Genomic DNA, 22,096 nt, shown 5'->3' on the forward strand with positions numbered 1-22,096 from the left:
CCATTTTCCAGCCAGAAGGAAAAGATAAAAGCTCGCAGTATAAAAACTTGCAGATCACGAGACCTCGTTCTTTTTTTTGGCCGTCTCTCGTCTTGGCAGCACCTCGCTCTCCAGCCGTCTTATCGTCGGTAGTAGAGTAAGGCCTACCTTGATTTTGGGACATTCTCTCTCTCTGTATTGGATTTATCAGCTTAAATTGTAATTATATTGTATTACAGTGTGTTGTTTTGCATTCCAATATCTTACTTAGTAAATTAGTTTGTTTCTCCTCAGATTGTTGCCACTGTTCTTTGCTCTCAGGGCCATCTCCTTACCCTTTTCCCCTTTTCCCTTTTCCCGGGGCGTGGGCCCGTGGATCCCCCGTCCCCTTCGTCACGGAACCAGGCCAAACACCCATAAACCATTGACGCTACTCTATCCAGGAGTTATTCATACTGTTTAGTAGGCTTGACACTGTACAGAACAAATCTAAGCAGACTCCTTGCCTCACTGGCGCTCACTTCCCTCCTGCCACCTGCACTATCCTTTAGATACAGCTGCTAATGTCATTCATTTGATGGTACCTTGACACCTACAGATGCTGCAGTTCATACACAGGCTCCTGAGGCTTCTGTCATAAGCACATGCCATCCTGGCAGAAGCACTGTAAAGCTTTGCAGTAACACTCCTCCAGATGAACACAAGCATATTGTATCAAAAGGCTTTGTAAGTGGTAGTTCCACCGGTACAGAAAGCTCATTATTTTCCTCAAATACAATGAATGATGGGTGCTTAAGGTCATTCCCACTGGGCATCAGAACACAGCCTGTACTACCAGCCTGTCAGACTGCAGACACCTCCTGCTTCTTCACTTCACTTGCAGACACAAGCTAAGCCAGGCATGTCCAACCACAGCCTGCTACAGCCTGGCCCTGCCCAGCCTCTCAGTGCCAGCCCAACATCAGTGCACTTAATAGCCCACTTGGGCTGAAACCAGGGCCAGTGCCAGCTCAAGTTATGGATTTTGCTACACTGGCTAAACACAGTCCTGTCAACAGGAAAAAATATGCAGCCATGCTTTTCATTTTGATAAAAGAATTTGAGAATAGGTTTCAAGATTGCTGAGAAAATCATCAATTTTTTGGTTTATTTGCAACTCCATTTTCAGTTAACATAAACACACTACTTGAATTTTCAAATGGAATGTACAGAGTTGCAATCAAAAATTTGATCACATCTTTTTACCTGATTTCTGTAAGACCTCTCTTACCAGAGAGAAATGTCCCTCCCTTCACAGTCATGCCTTACTCATGTAATTGTTTTTTGGCAGTATGTACATTTATGAACTATTTTGAAGGACTAACTGTAGGAAGAGTCAAATTTCATCAAAAATCTCTGACAAACACCTTGAGAATTCACTAAGAATTGCAACCACTGCCATCAAACCAGACTGACATGCTATTTGCACAATATATACAATAATATACATTAACTACATATTTCTTGAGGACTGCTCTGAAAATAATGCCTCCTATTTTATTATGTTGGCCCACAATGTCAGAGGTGGATGTTGGTGGTATGGCAGTAGAGGTTGAACCTTCTCACCAATGTTCCATTACATTTTGTTGTCATGTGACAGACGGCAGCAGAGGGATAGTCTGACAAAACGGTGTCTGACATGGATGTGCATATATGAAGCAAAGGTATAATTGAATTCCTCCACGTGGAAAAAAAATGCACCCATTGACATTCATCAATGTTTGTTTAATGTTTATGAAGCCTAATCAGTGGGTGTGAGCACAGTGAGGTGGTGGGTGGTATATTTCTGCAGTGGTGACAACAGTGGGTAAACCTTCACTGGCACAGATATTTATGAGCGTGGCATGCAGGCTCCTGTTCATCGATGGCAAAAAAAATGCATAGTTAGTGGAGGTGACCATGTGGAAAAATAGTGTTTTGTAGCTGAGAATTTGTTCTATCAAATAGTGTTATTGTGCTCTTTGTATCTGTTGTTGTTTCCATGGAAATAAATAGGAGGCATTACTTTTGGAGCAACTTACATACATGAGGCCTAAGAATTCTTCTTCACTCAGTACAGCCCAGGCAAGCCAGCAGGTTGCCTTGGTGCATCTACTGCCACACGGTGAATTTTCCAATAGTGTCTGCACTCGTCACTGATGAAGGAAGAACCACAGCTGGGAACTGCAAGAGAAGCCCTCACAAGCATGTATCTTGTTAGAAAGCACATCAAAGCACAACACAAACTCATAGACTCAAGACATTCACCAGTACATGGCTATTGCCAGAGTACTGCAAGAGCACTGCACTTAGAAGTTAAGCACCCTGCGCATGCATTTACACCGGAATCATTCATGTACTTGAATGGAACCAGGAGGCTGGTACACAGTGCTACAGTATGCAAGGGTCTTAGTTTTCTGCAACTGTTGGTTTGTATCTTGCAAATATCCTGAATGATCTATCTCACACTGCTTCAGGAGTGTTGTTCTCCTGTGCTCCATTAAAAAACTGCAAGGCATGGGAATGGCAGTGTGCAGGAAGTAGCTGGCCCAGTTAGGGATGGTGCTGGGGGTCTGCTTCAGGGTAGGTGACACAGGGCAGGTCTGACAAAAAGCTGGTTTTATCTCTGAAACAATGCCTACATAGAACCTATTGCAGACATACATCTGTTGATGTAAACATCTTTAAATGGGAACTGTCTCATTTTAAAAACAAATAGCTAGTTGTTAGCATATTGGGTTGGTTTGTTATGTATGTACAAACTTAACTGCCCTTCTCCTGCAGAGAGGTTATGAAGGACTCCTATCAGAGTGAGGAGGAGTTTCCCAACGCCACCCATTATAGCTCATTTTCTCACTAGAGGAGCTAATAACAAATCGAAGGGCTGAAGGGGAAAGTTGCTTAAGCATACTACAGCTTTCATTCCACCATCACCAATACAGGTCAAAAGTACCAATATGGTGCATGTATACAAAAGACTGATTATTCACTTACCTACATAGGCTCCTTTCCTCTCATACAGTAGGGTTTGTGGTGGCCCTATTTCTTACTCATTCTCTTCTCTTCCCTGATTATCCCACCATGCTTATTAAATTCTGTCCATCCAAAAAGGTTTCCTAGCCAAAGGATGCCACGCAAACCAAAGGGTTGAATCCTCTTGAGTTTTATAGGAGGCTCAGAAAGCCCTTGTACATCCTAACAAATATTTATCCTCATGCACTATCACAGCACTGCACAGACTGTGGTCTTCCATTGTGACTCTCAGCACTGCTTAACAAGTTCATGGTTGGGAGAGAGAGTTTGATCTGAATGGTGAATCTGATCTTATCTTTAAAATAGCTGGATACCGCACACAATGTGTACTGAAATGACAAGGCACAACGAGCTGTATTTGAAGTAAATATAGTTTGATTCAGGAAGTTTCCTTGCTTTGTTGGCTGATGTTACATTTTTTACGTAGTCTTATCAGATTTATTTTTTTCCTTCCCACTTTTCATAACCATTTTGCCTGTAACACTGTAAACCATTTTATTATTGTTTGAAGAAAAACAAACTTTGAACTGCCCCTAAAGCAAGGAAGTCAAGACTTAATGGCTGTACCTCTGCAGCAAAGGCACTGCATAGAGCCTGCTGGTTCTTGCACAGCCAGCACAAGAAGACCTTCAGTCTCAGATGCGTGGCAGGTAAGACAGCTCCACCACGCCTGCAAAACATTCCAGTATAGGAGTCTGCAGAGCAAAGGGCAAAACACAGCACAGCAAGCAGATACACTGAAAAATCAGTTTCACTGAAAAAGAAGACTCTCGGCTTTATTTCCTAACATTTTTCTCTGGAAAGCTTCAACCCTGACACACTAGGAAGTTCTCAGTGAAGTCTAGTGTTGTGCTTCATTTTCTAGGCATGTTGACAGAGACGTGAGGTCAAACAGGGAAACAGCAGCTCTAAAGGATTAGAAATCAGAATCCTTCTGGCTCCCAGTGCTTCACTTCCAACTGCTGGACACCCTGCCTTTTCTAGATGGTTCAGTTTCCTTTCCTTTTGATAAATGTTTAAAAGACAAATTAAGATAACTGTTGGGTCTTTCGATCAAAAAACTCTTTTACACACACGATATCCAAGAAAATGCCAGAACTCGGGTGAAGGTGCTCTTCACTGGGAAGGACTTAAAGCAACCAGCGTGACAACAGCCACTTAATTTCTTATATCCATTTTAAGTAGATGGGATTGTATTCCAAGCAGGCACCTGATCAACTGATAAAGTACTTGCAGAGATGTACACCAAGCTCTCTGCCTTCAGTGTGCACCATATGCTTTTGCTCTTGCATGCCTCAGTCATGAATATATACACCCAGTGACACCTTCTTCCTTAAATACTATTTTATTTTAACCAGAAGATCTAAAGAACAAAAGTGAAAGTACACCAATCTTGACCTTACCTAAAGTATAAGAATCACATGCTAGTGGCTTCAGTAAAGCCAAGCTCCAGGTCTCAGTCCTTACCCCCCATAAAAAAAAAGGCTGAGAATAGCTAACTCTAGAAAAGTGACCTTTCAGTCAACAGCTCAGCTCTCATAAGCAGTGAAACTGCTTTTTAGAAAAAAGTAATATTCATTTCTGACATAGACAGTTTTGCAGGGCTGAGTCCCAAACAGTCTCCTCTCTCTTTTCACATCAGACGGCAGCAACATCTTCTTTACCTTGCCCAGAAAAACACAGCAGTAATCACATCTTCAACCAAATGCCAAAGTCAAGAGAAAGCACAGAATTACACAATTTCTTCCTGTAAAATGGATAAGATACGAAGAGAGCCATGCAAACTAGGTAATACTGGTGGGCACCTGGGTATTTCAACATTTGAAGGAGCTGAAGGTTTTTCTGCAACGCAGAACTACCCACACTGCACAGCAGTATGCATTTAGGTATCTGTGTAATTAAGATGGCTTAAGTGACTTTCAGTACTGGGCTATAAGAGGGATGGATGAATGGTCAAAATCCAGCGGACCAGAACTGGATCCTGCTTTGGCCTTTCTTACTGTCTATACTTTCTCCCTTACTTCACATTATGCTGTTGGTAGGTTCCATCCTAGCCAGAATGCATGTAAACACAAAGTGACTTCTTCACACTAGTGAACATAGTTTTCAAATGTATAAATCATTGCTCAAAAAGCTTAATTCTGCTGAAGAAACAGTAATACATAGAAAGCACAGAAAAAACTCAAGTTACCTGTAATGAGTCCCTTCTCTAGGCTCACACAGAAGTGTTCTTACTGTTTCCTTCTGGCAACTTGGAGAACTTAAACTTTCATCATCCACCTGTGCTCAGAATTTAAGTCAATCTTTTTTCTTGCCTGTTTTTCTGCTAATGGCATGAACCTTCAGAATCTGAATGAAACAGCAAATTGTTGTTATAAGTGGAGAAAAGATTGGATGTTCCCTCTTACACAAAGCATACAGTCTCTGCTGACCTGACAGGAGGTTCACTGTTACTAACTTGAAAAGAGTAGTCACACTACCATGGAGGTAGGTAAAACCAATTCACTACTACCCTTGACCTTTTCTGTAGAACTTTCCTCCCTCTATTCTCATAAGTGCTTCCTTTCTTAAAATGTTAAGAAAAAAATATATGCTATTAAAAACATGTCTATTTATTTCTATAGCATCTTCTTAATAACCCAGTTCACAGGAATAAGTTGAAATAATCAGATTTTCCCCAGTATAACACAGTGGGGCCAGTAGGTTAAGAATATGACCTAATCAGCCCCTTATGCAAACAAGAACAAATTAAATGTGTTATAAACCCTGACAATTTGTATGGAATGTTGCTCTTTCAGCAATACTTTTGAATGTTTTGCAGTGTTACTTGATAACTCCAGTTGGTAGAAATTAAGCAGCTGAAACATGTAGCTTCACTCACAGAATCGGAAGCTCCAATAAGCATCAACATTTAATTTCTGAAATATGCTGTGTAATGCAGAAAAGCCCAAAAGGCTGGAACTATTGCACACTGTAGCTCACTCAGCAAAGTATACAGCTGGGCAGTAAAAATGAAGAGTGCACATGAAATAGTTTAGAAAATCAGTTATAAATAACAGATTATTTAACTCATTAACTAGGCAAAAGGAAGTTGAAATGGACAAGTATAAATCAGAGAAATTGGCAGGTTAATCAACAAGTAATAGTCTCATCACCAGGAAGCTACACCGAAGGCGACAAAAATCTGCCTGATGACTGAACAATAAAAAGTAACCAACAATGCTGATGTAAGAAAGTGTTTGTATAGCATAGTGTTCTCCTTATACCAAGTAAGACACAGGAAAGCAGGTACAGGGGACAGCAAGACGATGACGACTTTCCCTTTTCCTTTCTCTTTGCAAGTAAAGAGAGGATCTCTGACAAACCTTAATGGTTTTATGAAAACAGATGCCTTCCAAAGTCAAAGGCATTAAAATTGGTCACACATGGAGAATACTCTTCATTTATTATTTGGAGAAGTGAGTGAAGAGTTTGTGAAGGACAGAAGGATTTTTTTCACTTGTTTGGTTTTACATTTACATTTCACATGCTATAGTAATTGCCATTGAAAAATCCTGGAGCATTTGTTAAATGTTATTGATTTAAGACATCAAAACACTCTTGTACAAGTTAACTTGTTTTCTCCTGTCTACAAAAGTAGGCCTAGAAAGGCAAGAGGCTCGGCCAGAGTGCAACACAAATATTTAGGCAGAGCAGAATTTCAGTGGGAGGAAATATTTTTCACAAGTTTTCTGTCACCACACACAAATGGTCAAAATGTCAGTCGTGTACTAAAGGACATCAATTCCACAGGGACACAATGTTCATCAAAGATACTTATACCCAAAGAGAAGAATCCACTGTACCAACCAGAAGAATCACGTAAGGCCTTGTATAAAAAGTGATCGGGCTTAGGTCTGTTTGTTTATAAATTCTTATGGTATCAAAGAAAATGGAAGGTCTTTACAGACGTTTTTGTAATACACCAAAAACTCTGATATTTGTACAAACTTTGAGGGACCGATGGTTTCTAATCCACACTTCTTCGCATATTCTCCTATTGCCTGCTTTTACACTTCAAGAGCCTAGCTTCCCGCAAAATTCAGAGGTACATTTAAACATTACATGCAAATGTCAGTCAAAGTTTTCTAAACTTAACTCTGATTTGAGTTTTGATCAAAAACTGCCAAGGGATGAGCTGAACTTCCTTAAACTAAGACTTCCTTAAACTATTATCAGTGCTTTTTGTAGCAAACAAGATCTCGACCCTATCATCATTGCTAGAATGCTTATCATTCACAAAATGTATGTCAGTGAATGGATGACAGTAGTTGCATTTTACTAATAATCTGACAAGTAAAAAAGAGTTACTTTAAAAACAGAGGTGTCGAAGCATATCTTCCAAAACATAATACATAATACAGTGACTTTCTTGAAAAAGAAATGTAAATAAACTTGCCAAAATTACCAGTGTGATCCGATTCTGAGAGTGTAATAATGACAGACTGTTTTGTGAATGAGTTGAAATGCCCTTTTCAGTATCTAGTCATATTATTTGAGATTTCATAAGAGAAAATGCCATTTCCAAGTCTGAATAAGAAAAACCAACCCCAAAGGATAGTTCTTTTGATGATGACATGGCAGGGAGGGGCAAGGCCTAACAGGCAGGATCTCACAGTCCTCAACAATGCATCACTCTCCCGATTTACTCTAAGTTCAAAGAGGAAAAGAAGTCTTCTAGATATTTCAACTGCCTACCAAGTTACAAAGAAAGTAGCTCTCCAAAGAGAAGAAAATATAGAAACTCTTCTACAGCATGATTATTTCCCAGATAATTATTTTCTGGTTCTATTTTAAACATATGCATATTCCATATGAAGTTCAATTCTCATATCAATCTAAATGCACCATACAAAGCAGAACTGTAGGACTTAAGTTTTATTTTTAACATTTACACTTTAGTGTAACTGGAGGTAGCTGCGATATTAAGTGATTTTCTCCCAGTGGTTTGAAATAATAGTTATTCATAAACATCATGACAGAGTGCGGGAACAGAACAGAAAATTGGAATCAGTTGTTTCAAATTAAGCCTATACAAACATGCAACTGAAACAAAAAATAAGTCACAGCAGGTAAGATGATTGTCAGTACAGCATAGTGCAGATCTTTCTAGAGTATGGGCTGTTTCTGTGTTGACACAACAGTAAAAATGGTACTGCAGAAAAATTATATGATGTAAACCCAAAACTATCTGAAAAGATGTACAAGATTCAGGCACAGAATATTAAAACTATGCATTTCATACTATTTCCCATGTATCTCAAACCATCAAAATCATGTTGAAGGGGATTATATGGCAACAGAGTGCCATGTATTATAATGTATTATGATGTGCTACGTATGAATACATTTGTGATCTGCAAGGCAGGAGTCTCATTTCATATAATCATATGAAAATGGATACTCCATTGTCGGCACTTCTGCCTTAACCAGGCCTATCAGCCTCTGGCATCATGTGAGTAATGGAAGCTCCCAGCAACTCCAGATTAAGAGGATTTTTACAGTAACTTAGTATTTGGTCCATTCAGTGAAGATGTACTCAGCTACATGTAATGGGGACAAATACTAATAATCAGAGAGGAGTTAGCTGTGGCTTATTAACAAAATCATGTAGTAGCGCCTTTCCTTAAAATTCTAGATTTGAAAAAGTGATAAACTGGTCTGTGTAATCTAAACAAAAATATTTTTAACAATAAAATGGAAAATGCTTTTAAAATAGAATTTGCAATGCCTTTTTTTTTTTTTTTTTTAAATTTCCCACAAAGTTTAACAGATGAATTTCTCAGGACACAGATACTTCTATAATCTGAAATAGTAACAAATATATGCATATATGACCATACATCACAACATATCCCAAATAGATGCTCAAGAACAGGTTAGAATAATTAGATTGCATGCTTTTGTTTCAAGGGCGCCATGTCCTGCCAGGCACGTAACCTTCTGGGATCAAATAATGTACGGATTTAAGAACGTACTTAATCCATAAGCCATAATTAATTTTTCTTGAACAAGTGGGACTCCTTAGAGACTTTAAGAAAAGCCTGTCCCAGTGTCCTCAAACGAGCAGGCCTACAGTGCTGTGCCCCTGGCTGTATGGAGTCCACTTCAGGAAATAAAGATGCTAAGTAATCTCTGATTTCAATATCATCCTTACCTCCTACAAAGATAAAGCTTCCCATTCAAAGTTTGCAAGAAAGCTGTGGGTAAGCTTCACTCATCATGCAGATATGATGGCCCCTTTAAAGTCAACAGGCAGGATTTACATTTCGTCTTAAACAACATACAATAAAACTTGAACTGTTTTTAAAATCCGAATGTACTTTCTGGCTCAGGAAGTATGAATCTGCTCTGTAATGAATGCAAAAAATGTATTTTAGTTTAGTTTAGTTAAAACCCAAATATTTAATTCAGTATAAATTTAGATATTCTATATGAAATTGATTTATATAATATTTAAAACTTTACAAAATAGTACTAAAGTAGTCAATAAAAGATCAGATTTAAAATATTTACAATCTATATATCATTCTTCTGTACTTACAATTGTTAAATAATTGTCTGTGGCTTCCTTAATGTTAGTGAAAAGCTTTTAATAACTACAAACTGATTTTGAACTACTTTCAAATAGCTCTTTAACAGAATTTTAGCAAAATCACAATTCCAATGCAAAACATTATCCCTGTGTTTTCAGTAGCAGTTACAAATAACCATGTTTTACAGCTGTTTTACAACAATTCTCTTTTCTGTAACAAACAGAAGATATCTAAATAAGAAAAAGGCACAGTATGGATGGAAACATCAAATTCCCAGATCTTACATCCCTTTATGGCATTTGGCTTCTAAAATATCCAGTTTTTTGATAATTTAAGTTACTTTTCCAGTACTTTCATGGAAACACAGAGTCAATACTTATTTTATATCACTGTGTTGTCATCTTTTGAAAGGTTATTTCCTGAAGGTGCTTCACAGAGACTATCACCATCCGTGCTGAACTCATCATCGTCGTCATCATCATCAAAATCAGTCAGCACTTTACTTGGTGACTTCTTTCGTCTACTGAAACAAAAATACACACGCTTGTATGATTAAAACTGCACATTAACGTACAGAATACTTTTGCAAAGCTTGTAACACATATAGTGTTTGCATTTTTTAAGAATGTCAGAGATATCCCTGCTCTTATAGCATAAGTTTATCATAGACTACAGCTTATGTAAAAGAAACATGCAAAAGAATGAAGGCTTTGACTCTGAAATATCCAGTGATGTTGGAGGAAAACTAAACACAGGATAGCTGTTTCTCTCAGTCATTAGCTAGAAAATTTCATCACTACAAATGACATGAGTGCCAAGTACTACTACTCCTTTCCATTTTTCATCCTCTACACTTCAGAGATAATTCACTAGACAGGAAAAAGGCTTGGGCACCTAGAGCACTCTGAAAGAAGATGAAGAGAATCTACAGAGAAAGGAAACGATGAAGAGTTTCACAGCTCTGCCTCTTAAACTCTGTCTGCTTATGACAAAACCTCAAGTTTATTACAGGAAGCCTCCAGCTGAGGGACTAAAGGAGAAGAAATCAATACTGTGAGTGGCAAGTGACACATAATAAGGTCTGACAGGTTATCCTACCTTAATTCCTTTTTTGCAGCATTAAGCTGTCCTTGCAATTGTTCATTCATGTCTAGTTGCTCTTCTAGGTCTCTCTGCAGTTTCTTTTTAGCACTTTCCAGTCTGTCTATTTCTTCCTCAGCTTCTTCAACTTGACGCTTCATTGCTTTCAAACGCAAACTCAACTGAAATATTTACATGTCAGCTGATTAGAAGACTATTTTAATAAAGGAATTTTATTCTTCCAGCATCTATGAGAGGGAGAATAAAGACACAACTTTGCCAGTGTAATGACACTGTCATATTATGCTTCACAAATATTCAAAAGCCAGCATTAGACTTTGAGAAAAGAGATGGAATATAATTTTTTAAGGATAAAAAACCAACAACAAACGTAGTTTTGATAGAGTAAGATAGCATGATGGCTAAGCAACTTTACCTGACAGATACTACGAAAATATGTATTTTTTTGAACCCACGAGAATTTGTTCCCATGATAGATATCTGAATTTTAAAACTCACTGTTCACTCTTTAGGCAGAATATTAACTAATTGACTCACGTACTGAAATAAAACATGTTTTAAGCAAGGAATCAACAAAGACCACATAAATGGCAGAACACATTGCTATTAGAATATCAACATATGCTTAACACTTGCCTTAATAATAAGTAGCTTCTTTCTTCAAATAAAATTGTATGGTTACAATATGGAATATACTATTTTTGGTGTACTATATCACATACAGATCATATACTGACTGCTCTTTGTTTTATTTCATAATCACAGCATTGCTGGTAAAAGTGCTTCATTTTCATAAATTTAAAAATTAATAATAATTTACTATCAGACAAAAGAACATGATGACAATGGGAACTGCAAATCTCATTAAATGGGACTTCATGAAGAACTGAGTGATCAGTACCTACTTACATTCCTTTGAAATGTTTAGTGTATGTGATGATTTATGTAAATATCTGATATTAATACTGCTAATACATTAGTCTTTCCCTCTACCTGATCCTTCTGGTCAGTCAGTGAGAGATGTTCATCATCTACTTGCAACATTAACTCCTTCACTTTTCTCTCAAGTCTGCGGTTACTTAGTTGGAAATTAGCCCTATCCCTGGAAAAACAAACATAGGACAAGCCTGTAAGAAAAGGAACTACAGTACTTCAAATCCTGCTAATACCTTAGCAATATTTTAAGGTTAAATAAATACTGCTTTGATTTATTGATTCCATACAATATTTATATAAAAATTCCTTCACACTTGAACTATGAAGTGGACATGAAAACTGCAATGTTCAACTACAGCTAGTATTTCTAAGCCTGTTACTGATATTAGACATTGCTAAAATAATGAGGAATGTAACTACATTAGCACTATGCTCAGTTTTAAACATATAAGGCAATTTCCTATATGATTTTGTTCAAAATTAAGCTTGCAACACTTGCATGAAACAGCAAGCACTTTAATCAGTACTTGTGAAAAAAAAATCAAAAACCAAGTTGTCATATTAGATATTTGATATAAGCAAGAGAACATATATAAGCATATATGTTTTGATCTTAACATAACTAGCTTTACCTCTCTTCATTTTCAAGTCGTTCTTCTAGCTCTGTGATCCTTGCTTCCATTTGAGCAACAAGTCCTTCTTTACTGGATCGGTAAGAACCTTCCAAGTGAAGGATTCGGCTTCTTAAGTCCTTGTTCTATATTTGGACACACATAATTACTACATATATGCTCATATTAACAAATACAACCCTATAACAAAATAAGTTGGATACATGAGATATACCACCAGGTGGCATTCTTTCTTCTCACACAGGTAATCAAAATGGGATTAAGTTCACAGAATTAAAACCACCAAATTTGGTGTCTGGTATAAACATGTTCTCTAAATTCCCATTACAATCTGTTTTCTGTTCTTGAGACTGTCTGTAAGACTATCATTTACTAAGATATCTTTCCTCTCTATTTCAGCTGGGGGGTATGAGGATCTTGCTTCCAAAGACTGCCGAGCTGCAAAATAAACATGTTGCTAAAAGCTAGAAAGTAATTTTAATATACTTCCTATCACAGCCATTAAGACATATGAACTGTATTCCCTCCTAGACAGAGTAAAAGTTTTCTGTCAAATCTGTATCTTTTCTTTAAGACACGTTACTTTTTCACTTGTTTGCTCTTAAAGAAAAAGTACTCAAAGTTGTAATTGCTTAAAAAAATGATCAAGGTCAACAGTGTTCCTTTAGTACCGTCAAGAGTCCGAAGGACAGCTCCGCCAGAAGTGGTCAAAGGATTTACATGATAATAATATTATACTTACAGTACATTATAATACTATAATGTTTTCTTTTGAGTACCAATATTAAGTTGCTCATAGTTTATAATCTGTACTTAGTAGCACAGACTTCCAGCAGCGAATTCTGGTGGGATAGAGCTAGCTACTGAATACTGAATTCCTTAAAGACTTATTAGAATTTCCTAATGAAAACTGCCACCTAGCCTATTATTAATATGTTGGTATGGTAGCTGCAATTACCTGTCTTTCCAAAGAAATCTTGTCACATTCCAAATCTTGCTTTGTAGCTCTTTCCTGCAGTAGCTCTGTTCTCATTTGTTCAATCTATTGAAGAAAGACAGGAATTTTAATTAAAGATTTGATTTATATATGTCTGTATGATATTTTTTGTATATATGCGTATATATAAGTACTGTATTTATGCACATGTACATATATCTACAAAACGAGAAAAAAAGATTGTTCTTTCTTAGAACTCAAGACACACGCACAATTTCAGATGAAGTTTACAATAACAATCTTGGACAAAATTTTCTCCGCTGAAATATATACATATATATATCCTGTAGCAGGGCAATGAACTCTAAAATGTCGCATTAGAGATATGTCATATGGTAGATAGCTGAATTCCAGAATGTCACATCAGTCTTCAAACACCTTCTGTAGTCGTTTTCCTCATAGCTAAGTCTGACATGCTGAAATAGCACCTTACCTTTAAGCTGCTGAATAGTCTACTTTAGAGTCTGACCTTACTAAGCACATAAAAACGGCATCTGCAGAGGAACTCTACAGACTGTTACAGTTTTCTACGCTTGTGAAAATACTATATGTAAAATGCTGAAAAACTAACTGTTCCATATAGAGTCAACGTAAGAATACAACATTTGTTTGCTTTATCTTACTGCTTGACTGAAAAAAAATATTCTGAAGATCAGAGAGAAACTCTGAACTGCCTGACAGCTGTTATTGAAGCTTCCAGGCTAAAGCAAAAAGCCTGCAATGCTGAAATACATTTCTTCCCTCTCATTCACACTGAGACTGCCTTCAAATCTTTACAAATTTCTTTGCAGGCTCAGTCAATGTTACCAAAGCATTTGTGCTAATCCCTGCACAGTGCTTGCTATGGTAAGTATCACCTGGGAAATGCACTGCTCAGTGCCAATTACTACACCTGCAAAAAGACTAAAAAATTTCAGTGGCCATAGCTTTCTATCCTGCTTTACAACAGTTACATATTAACGTGCAAAAACACACCATCAGTTATACAGCTCTAAGTTTCAGATTTATTCCACCAGACATCTTTCAAAGCTATCTGGAATTCCTGCACCAAAAAAAAAATGCAAAGCAACACTGAAAATGTGAAGGTTAAACAAACAGAGTACACAAAATATTACCGTAAGCCCCTTTTTTTAAATCACATTGTAAGCTAAAAGCTGTATTTTCAGTTATTCACACGTTTAAAAAAATGTAATTTACACTGTTTCTATAGCTTTGAAACCAATGCATGAATATGAACAATGATTGCAATGCATGCAGTTGCATACATTGTGTCACAGAATCTTTTCAGAACAGTAGGAGGCATTCCTGAAAACTAAGGTCATACCAGTTATTGGACTACAAATGTTAGCACATGGCTGTGCTCTGCTAACAGCTGGTTAATTTCCTTAAAGCTTTCCTTGTGGAACAGAAGCTTTGAAACATTTACTTCTCTTTTTCTTTAAATACACTAATTAAAAATCACCAAAGTTATTTAATGAGAGATTACTTAAATCTTTACAATCCCGTGCTGTATGGAAACATCTTTAAAGTGGCAACTACTGGCTCAAGTAACTTTCAGATGACATAAGCCCTTACAGTTTAAAGAAGGATTTCAGAAAGAGCCTCAACTGTTACGAGTTGTGTCAGTACAGTCCAGCTTTTCACTTCTGGGAGTGAGACTGAGCACAAACACATTCTGAAAGATTTAATGAGTATGTGCAGCTGTTTTTTACATTAGCGGTTCTTATTTTTTGTATATGCATACACACACACACACTTCTACACAATCTCTCGCATTAGACCTTTTTTCCATATACACATATATTACTGATTTTTCCACGCATAGGTATATCTATATATATATCCCCATACACATAAAAGGAAAAAAAATTCTGATGTCAGGGATTTCATAGAAATTTATTCAACTGAAACTACTTTAGCCATGAAAGCAGACCCAGAAAAAATGAAACATAATTTATAGTAAATTAGATGACTAATTAAAAACGCAACTCTTAACTGAAGGAAGGGTTTTGTTATATGTAGGAACTTGTTTGATGGACAACTCAAAAGTTCTGCTACACTCTTACTGTGCTCAAAGGCTGTGACAAATGTGTGCAACCTTCCCCAGACTTCAAATTGAAGAAGTATTTAGAGTATTTTAGTATTTATTTTAGAGTATTTAGTATTTTATTTTAAATTAATAAATTTATTAATTTCCAAGATGACTGCTACTGTTGTTGGACATCTCGTTGTAAAAACAACCTCACAGAAAAACAATGAGAGAGAGAAAAAGTACAATACCTGAATAGGATCGGAAAGCTAGGAGGAAAAATACAAAAGCTTGTAAAAAGTGAGAAGCAGGACACAGCTCTTGCAGGGGGAGATGGAAACTGCTTTCAGTTATCTCCTTGTACATTTCATTAGTAAACATATAATTGACATGTAGAAAGGAAAAACAAAAACATTGTCTGCCGCAATATTATTTTACAGCAGTTAAGATAGGCTCTGGGTACATACCATTTAGAGTACTGTGCTTCATGTTCTACCTTCAATATATACAATATATTCTAGTTATGTTAGAAGAATAAACTTGCTCTGCAGCTTAAAGCAACAGTTATCACAGATGGATTTGATGAATGCTAATGTCAAAGAATAGAGTATCCAATTCTACAAAGCTTTACTAGACATAACAGCATTTTATGCCAGCTTTAGGATTAGAAGCAGCTGTGATTTCACTATTAGTGAAAATAATTTGATTTCTAATAATATTTTGCACTGTATCACTGTCTTGCACTGGGTTCACAGCCTATGTTTCTTGTTAATACCTATGTAGGGAAAACTAAAATGCATATATACGCATGCCTGCATACGCATGTACATATGTACCTATGTGTATACATATATATGTACAGATACATGCACATATATATACATGCCTACATATGCATATATGTATATATGTATTTTAGTATGTATGCATGTGTATATATATACACACATGCGAAATAAACCTAGTGTATAAACAGAGTTCTCAAGTATATAAAAGATGTTTAACCAAAAAAGAAACTAAAAGCAAGCAAAAACCTTTGATTCTATGCATCAGAAAAGCAAACTTCACTTCCACCTTTTCATCTGTTTGCCTTTTCCACACCTGGTGTCAGATAAAAGAAGGATAGCTAGTTATCCATTTGGAATGCTTTGCTAGAAGGAAGTGAACGACCCATCAATGCAATTTTATCTTTCTGTATGTATTTTAAAATTGCCATGAAAACATAGTCCATTTTCCATGCTTACTGGAAAAAAACACTTAAGTCAACAGACTCGTGTTTGCATCTCCACGAGACAGAAGCACTGATGACGTTATCTCAAGTGTTTTTCAAATATGCTTGCAAAAAACAGCATTGCATTTTCATATTCACCTGATTGTGGACAAAAGCGTCAAATATTAAGACGCGTTCTGTCCTTGCTCCCTTTAAACTCAAAAGGCAGCTGAATGCTCTCGCAAGTACCTCATCATTTAAAATATCTAATAAGATCTGATCCACCCTTCTTTAACAATCTTAGAAGTTGGAGACTTCCTCAAACTTTGAGCTAATTTGAATTCTGCACTATTACTTTCCAAATGTAATGAATGAACATTATAGAATTCTGATTTCTGAGAAACTGTGAATGACAGTCCTAATCTATGCCAGTCACAGCTAAGGAGTAATTGGTATTTCTGCTTTACAGTGATTTAGCAGTTTTAGCACAGGCTCTGGATATGTTTTTTTTTTTTTTTGTCTGTCCACTTTACCCTTGGTTCTTTGGTAATTAGACGGGGTACATATGCAAAAAACGAACAAACAAAAAAACCAAGAAAACTGCTGAGATGAAAAATTCTCATAGGAGTTAATGGAGCATAGTAGCAGGGCTGAACTAGATGATCTATAAAGGTCCCTTCCAACATGAACTACTTTATGATTCCATGATTTGAGGAAAACAGACAAAACTGAACTATAAAGCAATTCCAAAAACCTATTACAAAATTTAGGTTATTAAATCATCTTGTGTATCAGTATTAAGTTTCAGAAGTTGTATGGCAAAGCAGAAAGATGGTACGATAAATGCAGGCCAGATTAATTTTAAGTGAAGCTCCAGCTCACAGAATTTTTTAAAATAGAATGCCAGTCAAAATTTCTATATTGTGGTACTTCTTGAGAATGAGGTAGGGAAGATGAGAATGTCTCATGCAACCATTCCCAGATTCAAAAGGGTATTTAAGTTAAAAAGGGAATAACATTTCACAGTAAACAAAATGTGAACCATTAGCCTTGCCAATGATTATTCAAACATTCAGCTTTATGTAAAATACAAGTAGTAATTTCAATTTGGTTTTACTAGTAATTTGAGTCTTGTACGTCTATATCAGTATACTAAAATAACACATTTAAAATAACAATTAAAAGTTACAGAAACACAGATATTACCAAAATAAATCCATTATCATTTCTCATGTCATTATAAATGCTTAGCAGACCCTGAAATACTCTTTAGTAATTTGACTACTTAGTTATTCTGGCATAAAATCAAAACAAAGTAACCTCTGTAACTCATGCATGAAATGAAAAACTTCAGACCTCAAAATAAACTTCTTTGTTGTTGTGTATATAACTTTTTTTTTTGTCACCCATCTGTATTTTAGGTTGCTATTTAGCTAGCAAATTAAGTTACTATAGTACTCGTGCAGCTACTAGTAAGTTTGTTTTTAATCCAGGCTCATAACACAGGCATGGACTCCAGCATTAAAGGCTTCCTACCTTAACAATAGCATGACCTCAGATTATGACGGGCCTTCACATTCTGTTTCACTCCCTCACTCATTCAGAGGCTGTACAACATCAATAAAGTAACAGCCAAAGACTATTTCACAATCAAACAGAATCTCAGTAACTTGAGTCCTAAAAAAAGTAGTACTGGTGCCTTGCTGTTTTTAGGATGTATGGATTGGAAGCCAAGCTCTAATACACTTTAAAATTATGATCTTGTTGGTCTTTTCTAATCTTGGTGATTCTATGACCTTCTATATTGTGGTTTAACTCAGCAGGTGGCCAAGCACCACACAGCCTTCGCTCACCCCTCCCACCTTCCCACTGGGATGGGCGAGAGAATTTAAAAAAAAAAAGTAGAAGTCGTAGGTTGAGATAAAACTAAGATAGAGAAAAGGAAAATGATAATAATTATGACAAATATATATGTATACACACATATATATAAATGTATATAAAAAGTGATGCACAAGCAATTGCTCACAACCCACCCCCCCAGTCAATGCCCAGCTGGCCCCCTAAGCAATGGAAGAGAGAGAGATGAACTCCCACCTCTTTCAAAACTCCTTCTGCATGATGCCACATGGTATGGAATATCTCTTCGGCCAGTTTAAGTCAGCTGCTCTAATTCTGTTCCCTCCCAGCTCCTTTGGCCCTTTGCTGAGAATGGCCTTGGCTCTGTACAATGCTGCTTAGCAGCATCTATAAACATCAGTGTGTTATCAACACTGTTTTTCTCCTAGAACCAAAACACAGCATCATACCAGACACTCAGAAGAAATCAATTCCATCCCAGCTGAAACTGAGACCAATGATTTTATTTTCCATTCTCCCATCTGAAATTAAAGCTATTCTAAAGAATGCCAGCAAATCTTTTTAATAAAGAAATCAGATCAGAAAATCATGGGTTGTATACCTCAGTGCAAACTGTCTCTCAGGCTTCTAGGAAATTACTACTGAGATTTAATGCTTAATGTAAAACTACAGTAGTAGGCAAGCTGTAATGAATCATGAATCAGTTTCATATCTTTCAGAATGTAAAACTAAGGCAGGAAACATTTTTCTAGACCCTGACACCCTAAGACAGCCACACACACAAAAAAATTCCTTTCTGTGAACTATGCAAGAACTTGCATACTACTGACTACTGGACCTGTGGATGCTCTTGGTTACTTTTTCAGTCATCAGGCAGTAGTCTCTATTTTTCTGATTTATTACAGATCTTTGTTACAGGACCTATAATTTTATGTTATATCATTCAGAAATCTTGAATGTTATTATTAGGCTCTTTCTTCAGAACAATGAACTTCTAAATCTCTTAGACTTGGTGATTTCTTTCTCAATGGCCTCATTTCTGTCAGCTCATTCCACCTCCCCACACCTGCATATTCACTGACCTTAGTAAATCCATGGGCAAAATATTCATTAATCTCAGGAAGTGTATTTGGATTACTTTTTATCTTGATTGATGCTTCAACATACAACTGCCACAACTTCTTTTTATACAGTCAAGAACCATTTTGTCATTTGTTTGAATTTAGCTTGGCAAATCTCACTGTATCTTTACATTTTCTGCCCCATGAGACATAACTATGTTAATAAATACTTTCTCCTCTCTTTTTGGGTTCTTTATTCATTGACATAACATTTCTCAAACTAATGACTGATGTTTTTATGTGGAAAAACCTCTCGTTATCAATTTTCCCTTCAGTACACCTTAATCTGTTTTTACACTTGGGATTAAAATGAAGCTGCTTCTCTGCTGAAACCAGTCAGCATCTTCAGTTCAGCTAACTTTAATAACTAAGCTCCAAAGCTCTGCCTTCTTTGCAGTTACTCTTTTGAAACTAGCATATGAGATTAACAGAACATACAATCATCTGTGTGTGTTGCCAGGGTACATACAGATCAGAATTCCACACATCAGTCACATTTTATATCTACATTTACTAGAAATCCCAATAAATTTTTTCAAGCTCTAAAGTTTCAAACTTCTACAAGAAGTGTCAGGCTCAACTTACATTTTTCCTCTATTTTACAGTGCTCTAACAGATCTCTCTAACTGACCTCTATTCCAAAATCTTTGTGGATAAAAGGCTATCTTCTCAAGGAATGTGCAGAACAGGAATACTTACAAGAACAGAAAAGAGGAATGTTTGAGTTCTCTGTAATATGAAATAATTTTGTAGATGATACTGGGGAATCAGTAACTCAATTATACTTCAATTTTTTCCAGTTATGAAAATAGGAAAAAATGGTCTGTGGTGATTTGGAGGAGTATGTTCAATCATGTTTATGAACCTTGAACAAAATAAAATTCTCTGAGTACCTGTTCTCTGCATCTACTGATCCTTTCAGACAACAAATCCGAATTGTTCTTTTCTTCATCAAGCTCAAGTTCCAGGTGAGATAACTTGTCCTAAATGGAACAAAGAAAATTATTTTTAGCATACTGTTCTCCCATCCTTTTGGGATTGCTACCTGGCAATTCCTCCTTAAAACTTCAAAGGACTCAAACTGTTTGAAAGAATAGGCTTGAAAAGGGAAATGTCTCCAGAACACAGCTAACAGATCACCTTCAGAATATACTTGATGAATAATACTTTACGAGTTTTCAAAAACGAATTTAATTTGTTCCTGCAGACAGAATTCACATGAAATAAAAATATAATTTTAACAAACTCTAGTAAAGTATTTTACCTCCATTAATTTGATTTGTCTTGCTCGGTCATCTTTTAGGTGGTTTTTGGCCTCTAGTTCATACTCCAAGCCTTTCACAGTCTGCTCTAACAACTGAGTTTTTGTTATTGCCTCATCCTGAGCTCTCTGGTGGTCCCTCAAGTTTTCTTCCAGGAGACGCATCTGAAACAAAAAGATTACAATAATACATTTTATTTTACACTTTCTATAAAAGAGATGTCAGTAAAAGGGCCTGACTACAATCACAACACTTCTGAAGTGTACTTACAATTGCATCTAGTTATAGGCTTTTCACAGTAATTTTTGATTTATCCACAAGATGGCACAAAGAAAATAAACACAGATTAAAGTATCACATCTAAAGATATGCTTCAGACTAAAGGCTTTACAGGTATAATTACACACAGCAGTATTTTTATTTATTTTTATCCAACTGCAGCAAGCCAAAGTTTTTACAATTTTGTAAATGCTTATATCTTTGGCATTTTTGCAGTACTATTCCTTTCCTTTTTAGACTGCCAATATTTCAGCTTTTAAATAATTACATTCTTGGTTCTTTATGAAGCATCACGATGACAGCATTATACTGATGCCACAATTGTTAACATATCTACATATTATTTGTACTACAGCTAGCTGCTAAGGAGAAAAATAACCTACTCTAAAAAGAGCGTGAACTCAGTGAAATTGCTAAAACCTTTATGATATTTCAAACTATGAAAGTAGTGAGAGGGTTTTTAGGTGAAACTGTGATAATTCCTTTTGCTTATAACTCATCAATCAGAAGTATTTTGTTCTCCGTATTAATGTCTTGATGGTCTTTTTGTCTGAACATGGGGGGCGGGGGGAGGGAACCAGAAAATTGTGACCAGTACATTCTCACAGCTTTTCTAATTGCAGAACAAGTACTGCAGATTGTTAAAAGACTTGCTATAAAAGTAATCCAAATCTACATGCTAAGAGCTGAAGACTTCAAGACTGTGGCTGGTTGCACAGACATCTATGTCATTTATATCTGCAGTTTGGCTCGTATCAAGGAAGAGAAGAATATAATTCAGTTTAAAAAAGAGAGTCAGACTTGGGTTCTGTTTTTTTTTGTGTGTGTGCTTTGTTGTTGTTTTTATATAAATAGCTGTGGTTTTTTTCCTAAATCAAAAATATTTCTACATTCTGAATTTACTCAGCAGCAGACACTAAAAGAGTGACAGGTCACGAATGGAATCCTTGTCATACCACTTAGATACATTCACCTCTGAAACACTGCAGTTATCTACCTGTCATATCCAGGAAATCATTTCCCTGGCAGTATCACACTGATTAGCATCATGCAAAATGAAACAC

General features: G+C 36.4%; 2 protein-coding genes across 8 annotated transcripts in view; both read right to left on the minus strand.

Moving 5' to 3' along the window:
* Nucleotides 1-7,789, minus strand: part of LOC110403539 (myocardial zonula adherens protein-like) — a 76,104-nt gene extending 68,315 nt beyond the window's left edge. For all 3 annotated transcript variants that reach the window (XM_021406854.1, XM_021406851.1, XM_021406848.1), the window contains exon 1: nucleotides 5,222-7,789. The gene's annotated coding sequence lies outside the window, so the exon portion shown is untranslated. The remainder of the gene's footprint in view (nucleotides 1-5,221) is intronic.
* The window catches only part of CGNL1 (cingulin like 1), a 54,221-nt gene continuing 40,902 nt past the window's right edge, over nucleotides 8,778-22,096 (minus strand). For 2 of the 5 annotated variants that reach the window (XM_021406834.1, XM_021406835.1), the window contains exons 13-19: nucleotides 20,756-20,917; nucleotides 20,385-20,474; nucleotides 13,233-13,316; nucleotides 12,275-12,399; nucleotides 11,700-11,808; nucleotides 10,704-10,867; nucleotides 8,778-10,128 (exon numbers count right to left, since the gene is read on the minus strand). In XM_021406834.1, the coding sequence (XP_021262509.1) occupies nucleotides 9,987-10,128; nucleotides 10,704-10,867; nucleotides 11,700-11,808; nucleotides 12,275-12,399; nucleotides 13,233-13,316; nucleotides 20,385-20,474; nucleotides 20,756-20,917 (876 nt within the window). In that variant the 3' untranslated portion in view covers nucleotides 8,778-9,986. Of the gene's footprint in view, nucleotides 10,129-10,703; nucleotides 10,934-11,699; nucleotides 11,809-12,274; nucleotides 12,400-13,232; nucleotides 13,317-20,384; nucleotides 20,475-20,755; nucleotides 20,918-22,096 lie in introns of those variants that run through there. The other 3 variants (XM_021406836.1, XM_021406837.1, XM_021406838.1) reach the window with 3 other exon arrangements.

The sequence above is a fragment of the Numida meleagris genome, chromosome 9, assembly GCF_002078875.1.
Source record: "Numida meleagris isolate 19003 breed g44 Domestic line chromosome 9, NumMel1.0, whole genome shotgun sequence".
NCBI classification, from domain to species: domain Eukaryota; kingdom Metazoa; phylum Chordata; class Aves; order Galliformes; family Numididae; genus Numida; species Numida meleagris.